We start from the raw sequence: 17,190 nt of genomic DNA, 5'->3' as shown, positions 1-17,190 counted from the left end.
TTCCCTGTGGTTTTACTTCTCTTGTCTAATTCGGAGCCTTCATATTAATTGAGTCTAATTGCAATTCTCACATTATAAAAGAAAAGGGAAGAAAGAAAATAAAGCTTTGTTCTGCTTGTAACTGTTTTATACACATGATTTTAAAAGTCTCGAAGAAGAAAACCTCTCTTCTTGGGCACCTTCATTTTTTAACAAAGGCAGATTCGGCCAAGTCAATGGCTCGGGCAAGACCAGCGGCTTTGTTCTGGCACTCACAGTGTTCGTCTTGCGGGTCACTATCAGCTACTACACCGGCTCCAGCTTGTAGATAAGCCACCCACTCACGGCGTTTGTTGGCATTCTTGTAAGAGTACATTGTATTGTATTGACATGCTGTCGGGAAAACAATTGTCCTGAGGGATAAAGCAATGTCCATGTCACCAGTGAAGGATACTCCACCAAAACCGCCACTGTATGGTCCACGCCTTGTTGGCTCTAGCTGATCGATTAGCTCCATGGCTTTGACCTTTGGTGCGCCACTAACTGTTCCCACTGGTAATGCCGCTCGTAGTGTGTCCCAGCAAGTCAAATCATCTTGTAATTCTCCTGTCACCTACACACATAGAAGTAGAAGTTAAGATATGAAGGAACACATTCATTATGTGTGAGACTTTAGATTTTTGATCTACTAGTTATCTTATTAAAACTTACCGTTGAGCTTATATGCATAACATGGGAATAACGTTCGATGTTCATAAGCTTCTCTACTTTCACTGATCCGTATTTCGCAACTTTTCCAACATCGTTGCGACCGAGATCAACCAACATGATGTGCTCAGCACATTGCTTTTCATTCTCTAGCAGATCCTTCTCTAATCTCTTATCCTCAACTTCATTCTTCCCTCTCTTGCTGGTTCCTGCTAATGGCCGATTCACTATCTTGTTCTGCTTGAAAATATGATATAAAGGTTAGCGTCAAATATGATATTAAGATTTTATGCAACTCTGAGATAAGAGAGCTTTTACCTGCTTTACTTTGGTGAGAATTTCTGGACTTGATGCTACCATAATACATCCTCTAGCCTGATTAAGAGCACAAGAAAAACATTAATGGTTAATTTACCACAGGTACAAAACCAAAGTTTTAAAGGAAACGGTTTCTCTATCACCAACCTGCAAATAACCCATATACGGACTTGGATTCACAACTCTAAGTGCTCTATAAACTTCAAAGGGGTCTGCAAATGTCCGCCTCTCAAAACGTTGACTCAGCACGATCTGAAATATGTCTCCTGCAAGTATATGTTCCTTGGCCTTGACCACAGCCTCCTTGTACTCTTCGCATGTCACGTTCGAGTTTGTCAGCGTCGGCCCAAATTGTCGTGTCTGAAGATTCACGTTACCTGCAGCCAGCTTTGGCCTGTAAAGACAACGGAAAACAAAACCAACTTTTAAGGATGGTAACCAAATGAAGTTCACAATCTTAAATGAGGGAAAGAGATACTTACGGCTCAATATCGTGTAACTTGGCCACCAAGTTCTCCAAATGTTGCATTCCATTACTGTATGCCTTCTCGTAAGGAAGGCTCCCATCTAGTCTAATCCAATGAATAACATACGCTTTCTGTAGAAATTGTAGGGAACATTAAATTACCAATTTTGGAGATTTCACAGGTTAATCAAAAACATAGATGGTAACAAAAGTAATAATACTGTACCTTCTCAACGTGATCAAATACAATTACATCGTCATAAAGACCAAGATGCATGTCTGGCAAGTTCCTATCATCTTCAGGGGCCTTTGAAAATGGTAATTTCCTCTTCTCGACATAGCGAACTGTGTCATACGAGAAAAAACCAACCCACCCACCTATCAAGATAAAAAAATCTTGTTAAGAGACAAGACTTCAGGAAAAAGAAAGGACACTAAGGTCAATCAATCTTCTGTCTAATAGTGCAAGAAAGGACATTCAAGAACATAAAGGTGAATCAGAGACTATTGTTTTAAGGGGTAAAAAGGTACAAGGCAAAATAGATCACAACAGGGACAGAATATTCAGATGAAGACCAACACAATAAAGGGGAAAGCTCAATACTTAACAAGTTGAAGATCTAATATGGTATGGCATATAAAGAACACAGGGCACCTGCATTAATTGCTGATTGGTTTTGATATAGGAAACTTGACATTAACAAAGATCATTCAAAAAGCAGGAGCTTGCGTCAAGAACACCCCATACTATAGTCACAATTCCGCAGTCCATAAAACCAGTAGCTTTATTCCTTTTAGGTTAACTATTAAGAAACAAATCAAGACAAAAAATATCTTACCACAAAAAGCATCAGGAAGATCCTGAACTAGTTGAGGATCAGGGTTCCATTTCTCGGAGATTTGTCTAGGGATCTCCATTGGATCCTCGACGTATTCCTCAGTCATGGTTTCATTTTTGTGATCCATTACAGTAACTTTATTCTCCTTTGCCACGATCTCCATCGCAGGCTGAGCCCCAACAACGCTATAACGACCCTATCGTTATAAACAATCCACATGACAAAGAAACAGTTAGGAACTGAAACACATAGTAACAGATAAAAAAGAGACCTTGTACAAAAAGAAAGATTAAAAAAAACTTACAACGCTGGACATCTGAGAACCAGGCTCAACAGACTCAAAAAGAAAGCTAGGAGCTTCACGGTCATCTTCTTTGACCAAACAACGGTAAGCAAGAACAGGAGTAAGCTGATCAGAGAATATACAACGGTAGATTGGTATAAGGTTTGTACTCTTAGAAGCATCTCCCAACTTCTTTGTATCACTTACTGCAAAAGAAACCAATTAAAACATGTTTCACAGAACTTATTTCACAGCAGCAATCTCTAAAGCTTAACTTAAGGTTATGCAAGATTCACATTCCCAAATCAAATTAGTCAAAAGAATTGAAATTTATAGCTAAAGTTCAACAATTTTTCCCGCATTTTATAATATCGCTAAAACTCAAAACAAAATCCAAAACCCAAAAAAAAAAAAAAAAGCATTGCTTTTCACACCTATTGAAGCTTCGGGAGAAACAGAGACACATTTAATCGAACGGAAAGAAGGCGGGTAAGCGGAGCTTCGACCGGAAAATCCAGTAACGGTCACAGAAGAAGAATAAGAAGAAGAGAGTGCGCGAGAAGGGACACGCCGGCGAGAGAAACTCAGAGGTTGCATCGTAGCTACATTCATAGAGGTAGACATCGGGTTGGTTTAACCGTTACGGTTAGGATGCGGCGGCCGGAATGTTTGAAAAGATCCGGAGAAGAAGAAGATTCAGAGGTGACGGCTAAAAAGAGTGAATTTTTATTTTTATTTTGTTTTTGAGTATTTTTTTCCTATTCGAGTGACGACTGGAAATATTCAGAGATGGCTTATTTATAAAGATGATGACCATGTGACTTATTATGAAATTACTTTTGTACCCCTTACCTGTATTTTTCCATTTTTTTTTTCATCAAAGGTCACGTGCACCAGTGCATGTCTCTATCTTTTACTGTAGAAGAAGTGGATGGATGGCTGGGAAGCAAACCCTGTTTGTTTAGAAATAATTTGGTTTTCAGAAAATAACGATAAAGACATACACTTTAGCTAAAATATATATATGTTAAAACTATTTTAAAAATATATAAATATCTTCAAAACTTGTGCCATAAGCCCAAAAGAAAAAGTCCAATACGAAGGAAAAGATCGGACCAGCAAATGGGTTTGACGCGAGCCTAGAAGGAGAATTCGATCGTCTAGCGAAGTCAAACTAAGGATGAGGTTCGGTGGTCACGGTCAAGTTTGTAAGAGGGAATAAAGGAGGAGATCAAGGAGAAGTTGGGATGACTTTTAGTCTTAAATATTCGAAAACTGTAAAGAAAACATATGTATTTTTAATCAACAAAAGCAATACAAAAAATCCAGTTCATTTGTTTTTCATTGTTCTTGTCGATTTATACCGAAAGTCTGCCCAGATCTCATTTCTCAATTAAATCTTTCTAATTGTTGTTTCTGAAAGTCTGCCCCGACGATGAAGGACCCGAGCAGGCACCCGACCGGGATGACGAGCTCCTAGATGATCCTATCTCCAGAGACGAGCAGGAAACAGAACTGGAAACGGATTGGCGGATCCCGATTCGTGATTATATCGCAAACGGAACCACCCCCAAGGATCGATGGCAAGCGCGTAAGCTCAAAGCTCAAAGCGCGAGGTTCTGCATCATCGGCGAAGAGCTATATAAGAGATGCATCTCCGGACCTTATCTCAGGTGCGTATATGGGAATGAAACCCATAGCATCATGAAAGAGGCTCACGAGGGTCCCTGTGGGAATCATTCCGGAGGGCGATCATTGGCCCTCAGAATAAAACGGCAGGGATATTTCTGGCCAACCATGCTCGCGGACTGCGACGAGCACGCCAAAAAGTGTGACCCTTGCCAACGTCATGCACCCATGATCAACCAGCCCGCTGAGCTGATGAGCTCGGTTTCCGCTCCGTACCCCTTCATGCGGTGGTCAATGGACGCTATCGGACCTCTCGAGCAATCGGGAAAGTGACGTGTTACTAACCTATTAGTTGTAACCGATTACTTTACTAAATGGATCGAGGCTGAGTCTTACCTGTCTATTAAAGAGGAGCACGTGAAGGATATCCTCTGGAAAAACGTGGTATGCCGCCATGGAGTATACCGCTAACCTCATCTACTCCGCGGTTCAAAAGTTTTGCGATAACTGGGATATACGGCTAACCTCATCTACTCCCCGGTACCCCCAGGGAAGCGAACAGGCCGAGGCCGCCAACAAACTAATTTTGCACAGCCTCAAGTGCCATTTGGCCGCCGCAAAGTCCGGTTGGGATGCCCAGTACACCGGGTCCTTTGGGCCACCAGAACTACACCACGTGGTAGCACGGGCGAAACCGCCTCCTCCCTAGCCTACGGGATCGAAGCCGTAATACCGGCAGAAATCTCCGTGGGCAGTATACGCCGAGTTGTTTCCCCCAAAAACGAGGAGGCGAACAACGAAGCACTACATGATAACCTCGACATCATCGACGAGAAAAGAGAACAAGCCTACGTGCGAATTCAAAACTACCAAAATGCTATTGCCCACTTCTATAACTCGAGGATCCGGCCTCGATGTTTCATCGTTGGAGATCGAGTGCTTTGTAAGGTGTTTGATCACAGAAAGGAGAAGAACGCCGGGAAAATGGGGACCAAGTGGGAAGGACCCTTCCGTATCACCGAAGTCGTTCGCAATGGCGTATATCGCCTCGAAGATGAGAGCAACGGAAAAGCTGAGCTCAGACCTTGGAACATCATGAACCTCAATAAATACTTCTAGTAAGTATTAGTAATAACCGAACTATGATTTGGCTTGATCCCTTTACAGGGTACGTAGGCAGCTCGATCCCCTGAGCGCAGCCACCTCTCCATTGAGATTTTCTTCGTGTTTATAATCGCTCCATCCCAATATAATGGAAGCTTTCCACCACGACCAGATTCACCTGCTATCGTTACATTGGCTCAATAACTCCTGCCAATCGCAAGACTAAATAAGACAGTTAAACAACTTAACAAACAAACAAACAACGAGAAGGCCCTCGGGCATCACAAGCGACGTTAAAGTAACCTCGCTACCTAACTTAGGTCACTTCAAACTCCTCGAATACCTTCTCGTCAATAACGAATCTAACGCAACTTCAATAAAATAGACAACGCCTAGTTGCTCCACAACCTCACGCGGAAATAAATGCTACCCCGCTACCCAACTCGGAACACTTCAGAACTTCCCAAAGGTCTCCACGCTCGAGCAACGAGCTCATGATAAGCTTTTCGAAGCTAACATGATGGACCCCCGGTAAACATTCCCCGGAATCTACCATCCGCACATCCGCCCTAGGTGAACTCATATCCGATCGGATGGACAAAGAAAGTAAAAAGAGTGATGACGAAACTTATGCGTTTTAAGTCAATCCAAAAACAAACAAAAAAAAAGGATTTAAATGCCTTCTCAGGCAAATACTTCTAAGTTTTGGATAAAAGCGCTCCCGGGCAAGTCGAAACAAAAGAAAGATAAAAGCCCTCGCGGGCAAACAAGTCAAAAGTTTAGAGATAAAACGAAATAAAGAAATCGGAGACAGCAATCAGACGTCCTCCCCCTCCGTTCCAACCCCCGGATCCACTGCGGTGCTCGCGTTGCTTCCATGCTCGTTTAGACCTCGCGGGACCCCTGTTCCGGCATCGACCTCCATAGGCGCAACCGAATTGTCCGAGATTTGTGGGAGATCAAGCTTGCCCACCAAGAAGTCCGAAACCACTAAGGAGTCGGACCTAACCGCAATGACCGCCCGTTGAGTCTCGAGGACTTGCAGCTCGTCTGCGATTGACGTCCTCCCCTCGCCGATCTGTTTGATCCTCAATCTCCGCAAGGTCGCTTTCGACCGCAGTCTGCTCCTTCTTCCGCTCCCATTTGCTCTTCACCGAGTCAAGAACCGCACGGTAGTCTTGGGACATCCGCTCCTTGGCGTCACGAACCGCCGACGAGTCCCCTCCGCATGCCGCTGTTCCGTTTCTGTCGCCTTTTCCTTCAGCCACCTGTTCTCTTTTAGCAGGAGGTCTCGGTCGCGTGCAGCTTTGGTTTGAGCGTCCCTGGCGGAGGAGAGGTCGGTCTCGGCGGCAAGCAGCCTGTTTTGAGCACTCTTCAAAGAAGTGATCTCGCTCTCCAGGGTCGCAACTTTTTGGTTTGCAGCTTCCTCCCTTTCCTGCGCGGCTTTGAGCGCCATCGTGAGCTCGTGAACCACCTTCGTCGTGTTCTCCAGCTCAACAGCCTGCGGAATGTCCTTCAGCCTCCGCTCGTAGAGCGCTACCAGCTTGTTGTCAGCAGCCGCGGACTGCAAGCACACCAAAAAGAAAAATGATTCCAATACTTGTGTCAAAAGAAAAAGCGGGTAAAAGAAAGTGAACGAAAAGCTAGGCCTAAATAGGTGTTCCTCAGTTCAGCTTACCTTCGCGTGAGCCGCCATCGCTTCAATGTAGGCCTCCCTCTCGGCAAGGTCCTTCACCAACGGGACCTGACAGTTGGCAGGCTTCAGGTGCCGGAAGAGGGTGGCCATCCCAAGATGGTCTTCCACTGCAGGGGAGTCACGAGAGTGGGCAAACCTCCAATGGAACGGGCGGCTCGACGACGAGTCGTTCTCGGAGGCAACAGGGTCGCCAGCAGGATCTTCGGGGTTACCTCCTGCTGGATGGCTTCCTCGGCTCTCACGGCTCCTCGTCTCGGGAGCTCAGGCTTTTTCTGTGCGAGCTCTTTTTGGCAGCGGGGGTTTGGTTGACCTCTTCGCTGCTTATCCGAGCTGGGGGAGGTTGAACGGCACGAAGAGCGGAGGCCAACGCTGCGTCAACATCACCGGCGCGGACCCTCCGAGATGGCTGCGATTGCTCTCTGAGCTTGCGGAGTGACGGTTTCCTGACCATGATGCGTAAAGGGGTGGAAGTCGAAGACGAACTCAAAATATCTGATTGCGTTTTTAAAAAAAAAGAGGAACGTTTAAAATCGTCTTCTTCTTTCGGAACATGATGGTTATAAGGAGTCATGACTAATAAAGGAGGACTCGTTACCTCTACGAACAGGAGAGTTATCCGCACCATCGCTCCTAGCCTGTTCAGCAAGGGGTGGTGGGTTCAAATGAACAGCGGAAACAGTTGGAACCGGAGCAGGAACGGCTTGAGCTAGCGGGGCGTTGAGAGCAGCAATGATGCGGGCTCGCGTGAAAGAACTCCACCTAACTTCTCCTCCTCGCAACCTTTCTGTTGGTGCTCGGGTCGCCGAAGTGTTCGGGTGCTCTCCAGAATCTGTAACACAAAAAAAAATTTGATACATTAGTACGGTAGCGTAAACATTACAGTCACAACAACGATAAAGGGTCACAAGTGACCAAGAGGTCATTCTGACCAACGTAAACGGCCCATTGGATCAGAAGGCGACTAAAATTGAAATCTCCCACTGACGCCGGAGTAACGCGGAAGTAGAAATACTTCTCTCTCCATCTTTCGTCTTTTCCCGGGAGCGCCTGGATTATCTCTGGGCCACGGCGGCGACACGTGTAAAACGTCCCCGGGAAGCCAGAATTATGTTTGATCTGGTATAACCGGAGGACGTCGTTCGCCCCGAGTTCGAGTCCGACTTCACGGCCTCTAACGTATATTCCCATGACGTGTCGCACGAAGTTTGGACACATCTGGGGAAACGCCATTCTGAGGCGTTGAAGGATCTGAAAGATGATCCTCAGGATGGGGAATACTAGTCCGCATCGCTCGAAGTAGGTGGTGTAGACGCAGCAGTAGTCCGTAGGGACAGTCTCCAGGGTAAACGGGTCTCCGGGAGAAAGCATCATCTCCACGTTTGGAGGTACACCGTGTTTTTGGCGAAGATCGGTCAAGTGTTTGACGGACGTGATCGGTGGGATGTGATTCCCCCAGAGTTTGAGAGGAGCCATAATAACGCAAGTAAAAAAAATATATATATAAAGCAAACATGGGACTAGCAATCTTAGGCGGAGAAGACAAACTTAGCAAGAAAAAGAAAGACAAGAAGGTAGACGAGCAGAAAGTAAATCTCAGAGTTTCTTAAGCAAAGAGAGGAAGAGAGAAATTACCTTAGTGGGGGGATGCGCGGTTGTGACGAGACATGTGAATAATGACCTATAAGTCATAATGGTTTTGGTTTTCGTAATCCCGCGAATTTCTCTTCCCTGATCTGGGTCGTTCAAGGCTTTCGTCTCTACCGTCGGATCTTAGGAGAGAGAGTGTAATCATCACGGAGATCTCGGAAGCCGAGATTCAGTATGTTTTCCCCGAGAAGGATCACGAAACCGAAACGACGGGGGATCCCCTTGGATATTCGCCTTTCAACTTGTATTGGGTTAAAAGGCTGGGGGGCAATTGTTGGTGTTGGGTTTCGCTGGTCGTAAGCCCAAAAGAAAAAGCCCAATACGAACGAAAAGACCGGACCAGCAAATGGGCTTGACGCGGGCCTGGAAGGAGAATTCGACCGCCTGGCGAAGTCAAACTAAGGATGAGGTCCGGTGGTCGCGGTCAAGTTTGCAGGAAGGAATAAAGGAGGAGATCAAGGAGAAGTTGGGATGACTTTTAGTCCTTAAATACTCGAAAACTGTAAAAAAAACATATGTATTTTTAATCAACAAAAGCAATACAAAAAATCCAGTTCATTTATTTTTCATTGTTTTTGTCGATTTATACCGAAAGTCTGTCCAAATCTCATTTCTCAATTAAATCTTTCTAATTGTTGTTTATGATATCAACAGGAACCAAAAAAAATTATAGAAAAGACCGATCATCAAAACCACCCTACTTGCACGTTTTGGGTGGAGAACAACTGTGTAGCTTATCATTTGTTGTTCCAGTTTAATAAAATCAACAACCTTCATCAAAAGCGAACTCATGTCTTTTACAAAGATTGCATCAGTCAGTTCCATAAGCCAATAGCAGCCAACGATAGATACGAAGAACCGTCGTTTTTCTCAAAAGTATTGAAAAGTCTTTCTTTAGGAACGCCCCAATTAGAAGACAATCCTGTAATAGATTTTTCATTTATTTATTCAACAGAATAATTAAAAAAAGCTCTAGTTGGCAACAAAATAATTAATAGCGGAATTAATTAACAATACTACTTCTTTACCATATAAGCTGATAGTGATGTCTTTAATTTCTTCAGTCAATTATATATTAGTAGTACGATTACGAATGTAGATTCTTTGACCTTTCCTCGAATAAACAAACGACAATCATAGTATGACTATGTGCCCAAAATTGAAAGGTTGCTTTGGTTGCTACCAACCAAATTCAAATCCATCCACATGAAATGCATGTGCTTTTGTTCTATCATTTACCTTCCAACGTTACAATATTACGTATCTTGATTGACAATACCACACGTAATTAATATCTGTGATTAACAAAATTCCAGTATTAGTTTATATTTTTGAGATAAATTTGGTTTGTTTCCTAAGCTGCTTCCATGACAGAGTCAAAATATAGCACATAACTTAGAGACCAAAACAAAAGGTTACAACTATATATCTCTGATTACTTTATTGAGCTCTGTATATATGATGATATGAGTCACTTCACAAGCCTATCATCATGGTTTCACCGCCCGTGAAAGCAAATGGGTAAGGCAAACACACTAGCAAGGAGAGAAACAGAACCACGATTCCTAGAGACACATACTTATCATCAGGCGTCGTTATTTCTTCAGCCAGTGGCGCAATCGGCCCACGCTGCAGGAAGAATATCAGAACCACCCAGTAGAATGCTACGTCACTGAACAACGCTGATAAGCCCAAAAGCGCTATGGAGGCACCTGTGAGCCTTGTTGCTGTCTGAAAATCATTTGAAAGACACATCTAATTAACGTTAAGACATCCAGCACAAAGACATTATAATAACCTTTTTCAAGACATTCTCTAATTGATGTGTTACCTTTCTACCCCAAATGGAGAAAGCTATTTTGCCCCCATCTAGCTCACCCGCAGGGATGCTGTTAATGCCATTGATGAGAAGTCCAGCCCATGCCCAGATCACAAGTGGGTTAAGAGATATTGAAGTTCCATCTTTGAGTACATCACCGAGTAGGAGCTTTGCTATAAAAGCAAAAGAGGGAAAATGCTTAAACATTGATTTAACACTCCAGATTCAGCCCTCAACACTTATCATATCTGATTAAGAGTTTCAAAGCTTACCAATACCACCAACGAGGAAGGATTCATGAAACACTGATGCGTCAACTACAACGCCAATGCCGTCACTAGGAGGCACGAATAACCCTATAAGAAACAGAATCAAGCCTAGAGAAAAGCCAGCCAAAGGTCCTGCAGCTGCAAGCTTCAAAAGATCTTCTCGCTTGGCTACGATATTTTTGATTCTTGTTATAGCACCGAACGAGCCTATCTGCCATCTAAAACATGTTCATCAAATGGCTAAAAAAAACAAATTTCAGCTTAAAGGAGGTTACTTTCTTTCAAATAGAACATTGCATCTTCACCTGCCAACTTGGAACAAAGAATGGAACACCAAGCTTTATCCCTAAGTTATTTGCAACTAAAATGTGTCCCAGTTCATGTACTCCAAGGACAAGAGCGGTAACAAGAGCTCCTGGTAAGCCATCCTTCAACAGTTCAAGGTTGTCAAATGCTGATCTGCAATTAAATTCATGGTAGGGAGGAGATTTTTTATTCAGTATGATGATTTGGAAGTATAATATATTCTAGAGAAAACATGGTCAAGATGTTCTTACAGTAAGTCGGATTGCAAGGCGGGCACATTACGGAGAAACAATGTAAACAATGCCACCAATCCAAAAGAACCAGCAGCAAACCATTCAGGGACAGCTGCAATTATAAGTAGTATCCAGCTAAAACTTACTGAGAAATACCTTATAACATGGAAGTATATAGCAATATACCTGTTGTCTCGGGTTCTAAGGACCTTCTTGGAACAACAACGGCCACAGGTTTATCATCCTCAGGATTAGTGAGGAGAAAAAGCTTGTACTGGTCACCAAAATTATTCTGCAGATAGATGAGCAACATATTATTACTCTTTGACTCTTTGTCACAGCATGTGTTTGTCAACGATCAAAGTTAAGAAAACCTAAAAAGCAGAATTGCTACCTCCATCCTCGTCTTTATCTTCTCATAACTTTTAGCAGGCTGGCCTCTTAGATTTCCTTTGAACAATACCCCACCCTACCAACAATTTCCCAAAAATGTTAAAAAGCAAAGTTGATAATGACCTTAGGAAAATAAACTGATGAGGTTCTCAGTAACTCACCTCATATGGTTCTTGACTTGTTACGAAGAAGGTGTCAAACCCGAATACTTGGCCCCTGAGAATATCAATGGTTTCCTTGGGAAGTCTCATGGAATCATCCAATTGTAATGGCTGTTCACAACAACTTTTTTATGAAAGATAAAAAACAGAAAGCATAAAGCTGCCGCTGTTGTAAATAACATTGCTAATAACACTTACATTCACACCCGGAAGAGGAGAACCGCTGCTAACTTCTAATTTATCGCCGTCCTATTCCAAATGCAGTAGAAGAGTACAACACATTCAGAAACAAAACCAAGAAACTACATATATGGACAATGGTAGGTATTTAAATCAAAATATTACAGGAATTAAGATAACTTAGACTCATAAGATTCAGCATCAAAAGTAACAATTGCTTACGGTTCAAACAAAAAGCCATCGAGAGTAATTAAACAATGCTTTCAAATAACATTCACTTTGATTCCAAACTTACAAACTGAGCTTCAATTTCCTTATGGATGCATTAGTTTCCAAGTAGTAAGACAATACCTGAGAACTGAATTGAGTTTTGTTCTCCTCCTCATTCCCCGGCGCTTCATTCACAACTGTTGGTTGTGAATTCAACTCAGTAGGAATTTGTGTCGGAGGACCATCAGCTGAAGTCTCTTTGCCTTCTTCACCATTATTATCCTGGAAAGAAGAACTTATGAAATCAATTACCTAACTTCATCTAATAAACCAAGCAAAAATATTTACAACATTGGAAATCATAAAAAAAGTATCCACATTGATATACTTAAGCAAATACCTCATCGTTATTGCCTTCTGGTTCTGTTTGCGTCTCCGTCGCTCTAACAAAAGTCTCTCTCTTTCTGAAAACTCTAAATTAAAAAAGCCACCAGAGTAAGTAGACAAAGAAGCAATAGTAGTGCTCCTCACCGGTTAACTAACAAAATGAAGAAGATGGATAAAAACAATAAGAAAACCTTTCAAGCTTCAGATCCTTCTTCCTTCGAGATGTTCCTGTTTGCCCGAAATTGAGACTCGAAGTAGCTACTACAAAAGGCTGAAACTGAAGACTACTACTACAACATGAGCTGCATTGCGACAAGACGCCCAAATTGCCGCTAAAACTAGCCACCGCGAGATTCATGTCCTTACAACAAAATTCGAAAAAAAAGCCTAAACTTTTAGGTTCTCCGATCAAAACCCTGATGTCATTATTACAAAGTAAAGATTTTTGATTTTTTTTGCTCTTTCAGATACTTTGTACGACGATTTCAGATTGTGTGTGTGTGTGTCCTCGTGGTTCTTAATCGCTGGAGGACACAGGATCTTCTTTCATTTATCCGTTGGCGGAGCTCTTTCCAAGAATAACGCCTTGTCGTTTTTCACCCAATCTAAACGACATGAAACTCTTATATAAATAACCAAAACAGCGTGCATGTTCATTGATTTGAACGACACGATGTTCTTTACTTATAACATACAAAAACGTCACGCATGTTCTCGTGCAATCAAGTCTTTTAGAAGGAGGGCTTGAAAGCTCTCTCTGTGGAAGAGGAGGACTCAGCAGCGACATCTCAGATGAACTCCGATCGCTACGAGAAGCCCTAATTCATCAAGAGTTTCCGATAGTCTCATCGGGAAATATTCGCTTTCCTGTCGAATCAATGGATGGTAACAAAGACGACGCGTTGAAATGCCTAAAAATCGGCAAGGATGCGATGGAATCAGGAGATCGATCTCGCGCTTTGCAGTTTCTCGAGAAAGCTCGTCGTCTTGATCCATCTCTCCCGATCGATGATCTAGTTTCGGATCTGAACAAACAATCAGATGAACCAGCGGCGACGGCGGAGGACGATTCGCCTGGATCTGCCGCCAACGAGTCATCAAAGCCGCCGTCGGATCGACCTTCTCTTCGTCAACGTGGATCTTCTGTTTCATCTTCCCCGGGATCTTCATCGTCATCATCGTCTTTCACGGAAGAACAACGAGCGATCGTGAGGGAGATAAAATCGAAGAAGGATTACTATGAGATTCTTGGATTAGGAAACACATGTTCAGTTGAAGATTTGAGAAAATCGTATCGGAAACTCTCTTTAAAAGTTCATCCCGATAAGAACAAGGCACCTGGTTCTGAAGAAGCTTTCAAATCAGTCTCCAAGGCGTTTCAGTGCCTAAGCAACGAAGACACTAGGCGTAAGTACGACGTCAGTGGTTCAGATGAGCCTTCTTATCATCAACCACGCCGAGCTGCTAGAAGAAACAACGGCTTCTACGATGATGAGTTTGATGCTGATGAGATTTTCAGAAGCTTCTTTGGTGGTGGAATGAATCACGCCACTACTACTCAATTCAGATCATTCAATTTTGGTGCAGGAACTACTAGAACAGCTAACCAAGCTTCTGATACAGGAGGATTCAATCCTCGTGTACTCCTCCAGATGCTTCCTTTTGTGTTCATACTATTACTCAACGTTTTGCCTTCTTCTCAACCAATTTACTCACTCTCTCCATCGTATAACTACGAGCACAAGTTCACCACTCATAGGGGGGTCAATTACTTTGTCGGATCAGCCAAGTTTGAGCAGGAGTATCCAATAAATAGTCAGGAGAGACAGAGGGTTGAGGAGCAGGTTGATAGAGATTACTTGTCTATACTCGGTCAGAATTGTCGGCTTGAGCTTCAGAGACAACAATGGGGTTTTGTACGCGAAACGCCACACTGCGACATGATGAGGAGGTTTGATTCAGCTGCTGCATAAACTTGGTTGGATTGTTCTGAGACATAGATTTGGTACTTACTAACTTCTGAGCATTTTGTTGATGCTTCAGAGAGTTTGATTTCAAAGTCCCAACCTCATATACATTGATTACTGTGCTCCTTATGATGTTTTAATATGAAACATATTGTGTGTGATTATATCTTATTCTGAATAATACTTCTCTTTTGCTTTGAATTTTTCCATGAGTAGTGTAGCAAAAGTTAAATGCTGTTACATCAGAAGTTTCTTGTTAATATACAAATAAATCTTGCAAAAAAAAATTGAAACTTTTTGACACTCCACTATCCACACACACAAAAAAACGGAGCCCAAGCTTACAAGCTTAGCATGTGTACAGTCAAATTTTCAGCTCTGGATTTTGATACACCAGAAACAAGAGATAAATGGTACTGTTGTTTCAAGCCACAAAAAAGAGAAAAACAATGAGGAACAAGATGATAACAGCAAAGATCTTCATCATGAGCCATCGATTTGACGAATTTCGAGTGAGGTGCTGCAGAAGAGCGCTGCGTGCTCCCTCTACATTAACTAACGATTCATCCATATTGTCATCGATTCTGTTCCATAAAAAAAATAACATGTGTTAGATGCTGCTCCCTGCAACTTGGAACATGTTGAGTAGTGGCCTGGGTAAGAAAAACGTTAAAGAACCTGATTGCTAGCTCTCCTTGATGTGTGACCATTGTAGCTAGATGTGTGAATATTCCACTGAGCTCGGTTATTATTGATTCAACACTGTGAAGTGCAACCGCTCGGCTTTGGCTATAATTCTCCTGCCTTGGGACTGTTTGCTGTAACATGGACATCTCCATTTGCTGCGAAGGAGCATTCTCTATCGCGGATCTACGTCTGTATTAGCATGACACACGAACAAAACTACCATCTGTTTTTATACATGATTTGACCTTAAACCGTAATGGAACACAAACACAATCAAAAGTTGCAAGTTATGGGGAATTAAGACATACCTGAGCTGGCTACCCGAAGGAGCTCCACTATTCAATGGCGGCAATCTGGTCAGTGACAGGAGGGAAAACATACTTAGAAGAGAGTAATTGTTACTTATGAAATAGTAGTTATTGAACAAAACTCACAGTGGTTGTTGTAAATTCCCAGGAGGATTTGGTGAAGTTGACCAAGGAGGAGGCTCAGGTACAGACTTTGCATTATTCTGAGGCGGACTATCTACTGCATTTTTTGTTGAAAAAAGTTGTTTCCGGTTTTCATGAGCCTTCATGTTCTGCAGGAACACAAGACATTTTCTCAAATAAGACACTGTCCATTGTAGGATAATAATAGGCAGGTTATAAATCAACAAATCGAACCTCTGATCTGGTAGTTAGAACATCTTGAAGTTGCTTAGTAGCTCCCATAAGTCTGGTTTTCAAATCATCACAAACAGCAGTGTAGTGACCAACTTTGTCCTGTGAATAGTTCCCATCAGCAATCTCCATGTTCTGAAGCGTTTCCAGATCAGAGAGAGCCATGTTAAGCCCCGTGATATCGTTCCTGATCAACACAGTTAAACTCTTGTATTTCCACAGTCCGGTCATTGAAAATAGACGATTGTTTTGTCACTGCAGTTGCAGGAAAAAACAAAAACATAAGGTTGTATTCACATTTCAATCACTACACTGTCTAAAGATCATGAAAACACACACATAAATGACTTCTAGAGCAAGCAACACGGAACTATTCTCTATCAAATACAGAACAAAATCATGATTCCGGCGGAGAAGATGACAAGAATAAATCTGAGTTCGAACCGTACATTTATCGAGCCTCGAGATCTTCTGCACAATTTCTTGGATACCTAACCCGGTACGGGAAGCCTTCTTATTGAATTCGGATCTTGAAGATCCCGGAGGTGATTGTTTGGATGATGCCGGATCATCTTCATTTTGATGAACGGACGGGATCGCTCCGATCTTCTTCAACGTTTGGGACAGTGAATAAAACTCCGCCGTACGATCCCTAAACGTCGAACCCATCGGAGGATCAGAATTGGATCAAAATCACCGGAAAAAAAAATTGATTAATTTCGTCAGATGGTGGTGAGCTCCGTTTTCAGATTAACGAAAGATTTTATCAACCGAAGAAGAAATTGAATAAAAAACTACGTGACACTATTATGTTTTGACATCGAACATCTTGTTGTTTTTTCTTACTGAACCGTGTCCCGTTTTAATATATGGCAACCGAAATGTGTGGTGTTTAAATACATCAGACCATTAATCTATCATTATTATACCAGTCTTTTTAGTTTGGGAAAGGTTTCTTCTTTTTAGTTGCTTGGATTTTTTTTTTAATAGAATTTTATTACATATCCTTGTCAAATGTTGAGTATTTTGATTAGAGTTTAGTGGTGTAAATTTTAACTTAATTTGTAGGACTATGTTACCAATGAAACAGTTTTGTTACATTTGTTCCCCCCAGAGGACCTCTACACTTACTTTTCTAAGATGGAAACTGTAGAGGGCTGTGCAACCAAGTTGACTACCGATGTGTGAGAAATAACGTTTCTTCTTAAGTTTATAAAACTAAAACATAATTTCACTGATCGTCTCTC

The 17,190-nt window shown here is 42.4% G+C and overlaps 5 protein-coding genes and 1 pseudogene across 9 annotated transcripts; 3 read left to right on the top strand and 3 right to left on the bottom strand.

Moving 5' to 3' along the window:
• Positions 1–21: 21 nt before the first annotated feature.
• Positions 22–3,376, bottom strand: LOC104708542 (anthranilate synthase alpha subunit 1, chloroplastic). Its single transcript, XM_010425134.2, has 9 exons — positions 3,028–3,376; positions 2,615–2,799; positions 2,311–2,506; positions 1,698–1,849; positions 1,488–1,603; positions 1,153–1,399; positions 1,006–1,062; positions 691–924; positions 22–592 (listed from the first exon to the last, which is right to left on the bottom strand). The coding sequence occupies exons 1-9, from the start codon at positions 3,215–3,217 to the stop codon at positions 182–184; spliced, it is 1,788 nt and encodes a 595-aa protein (XP_010423436.1). The 5' UTR covers positions 3,218–3,376; the 3' UTR covers positions 22–181.
• Positions 3,377–3,773: 397 nt separating this feature from the next.
• Positions 3,774–4,555, top strand: LOC104709925 (uncharacterized). The gene is made up of 2 exons (XM_010426465.1): positions 3,774–3,801; positions 4,017–4,555. Exons 1-2 carry the CDS (start codon positions 3,774–3,776, stop codon positions 4,553–4,555), a joined length of 567 nt encoding a protein of 188 aa, XP_010424767.1.
• A 121-nt stretch (positions 4,556–4,676) lies between these two features.
• On the top strand, positions 4,677–5,341 carry LOC147940541 (uncharacterized). The gene is made up of 2 exons (XM_087461341.1): positions 4,677–4,762; positions 4,888–5,341. The coding sequence occupies exons 1-2, from the start codon at positions 4,677–4,679 to the stop codon at positions 5,339–5,341; spliced, it is 540 nt and encodes a 179-aa protein (XP_087317467.1).
• A 4,656-nt stretch (positions 5,342–9,997) lies between these two features.
• On the bottom strand, positions 9,998–14,703 carry LOC104708538 (putative zinc metalloprotease EGY2, chloroplastic). 4 transcript variants are annotated; one of them, XR_015564714.1, is made up of 12 exons: positions 12,819–13,328; positions 12,641–12,713; positions 12,382–12,522; positions 12,049–12,099; positions 11,851–11,961; positions 11,691–11,765; positions 11,483–11,588; positions 11,315–11,408; positions 11,063–11,216; positions 10,761–10,975; positions 10,501–10,661; positions 9,998–10,400 (listed from the first exon to the last, which is right to left on the bottom strand). XR_015564714.1 is itself a non-coding variant. In XM_010425131.3 (12 exons), the coding sequence occupies exons 1-12, from the start codon at positions 12,983–12,985 to the stop codon at positions 10,146–10,148; spliced, it is 1,596 nt and encodes a 531-aa protein (XP_010423433.1). In that variant the 5' UTR covers positions 12,986–14,703; the 3' UTR covers positions 9,998–10,145. The 4 variants fall into 4 exon arrangements, 2 of the variants coding, with proteins under 2 accessions (XP_010423433.1, XP_010423434.1); XR_015564715.1 differs by having other exon boundaries at positions 12,641–12,704; positions 12,819–13,152; XM_010425131.3 differs by having other exon boundaries at positions 10,761–10,968; positions 12,819–14,703.
• Positions 13,352–16,697, bottom strand: LOC104708536 (syntaxin-31-like; annotated as a pseudogene). Its single transcript, XR_015564716.1, has 6 exons — positions 16,393–16,697; positions 15,947–16,198; positions 15,716–15,861; positions 15,590–15,634; positions 15,273–15,470; positions 13,352–15,178 (listed from the first exon to the last, which is right to left on the bottom strand). The product of XR_015564716.1 is annotated as a syntaxin-31-like (transcript).
• On the top strand, positions 13,506–14,795 carry LOC104708537 (chaperone protein dnaJ 49). The gene has a single exon (XM_010425130.3). It carries the CDS (start codon positions 13,506–13,508, stop codon positions 14,598–14,600), a length of 1,095 nt encoding a protein of 364 aa, XP_010423432.1. The 3' UTR covers positions 14,601–14,795.
• Positions 16,698–17,190: the final 493 nt, after the last annotated feature.

Source organism: Camelina sativa, chromosome 8, assembly GCF_030686135.1.
Source record: "Camelina sativa cultivar CO46 ecotype springtype chromosome 8, ASM3068613v1".
Classification (NCBI taxonomy): Eukaryota; Viridiplantae; Streptophyta; class Magnoliopsida; order Brassicales; family Brassicaceae; genus Camelina; species Camelina sativa.
This window is presented reverse-complemented; position numbering and strand designations above follow the sequence as displayed.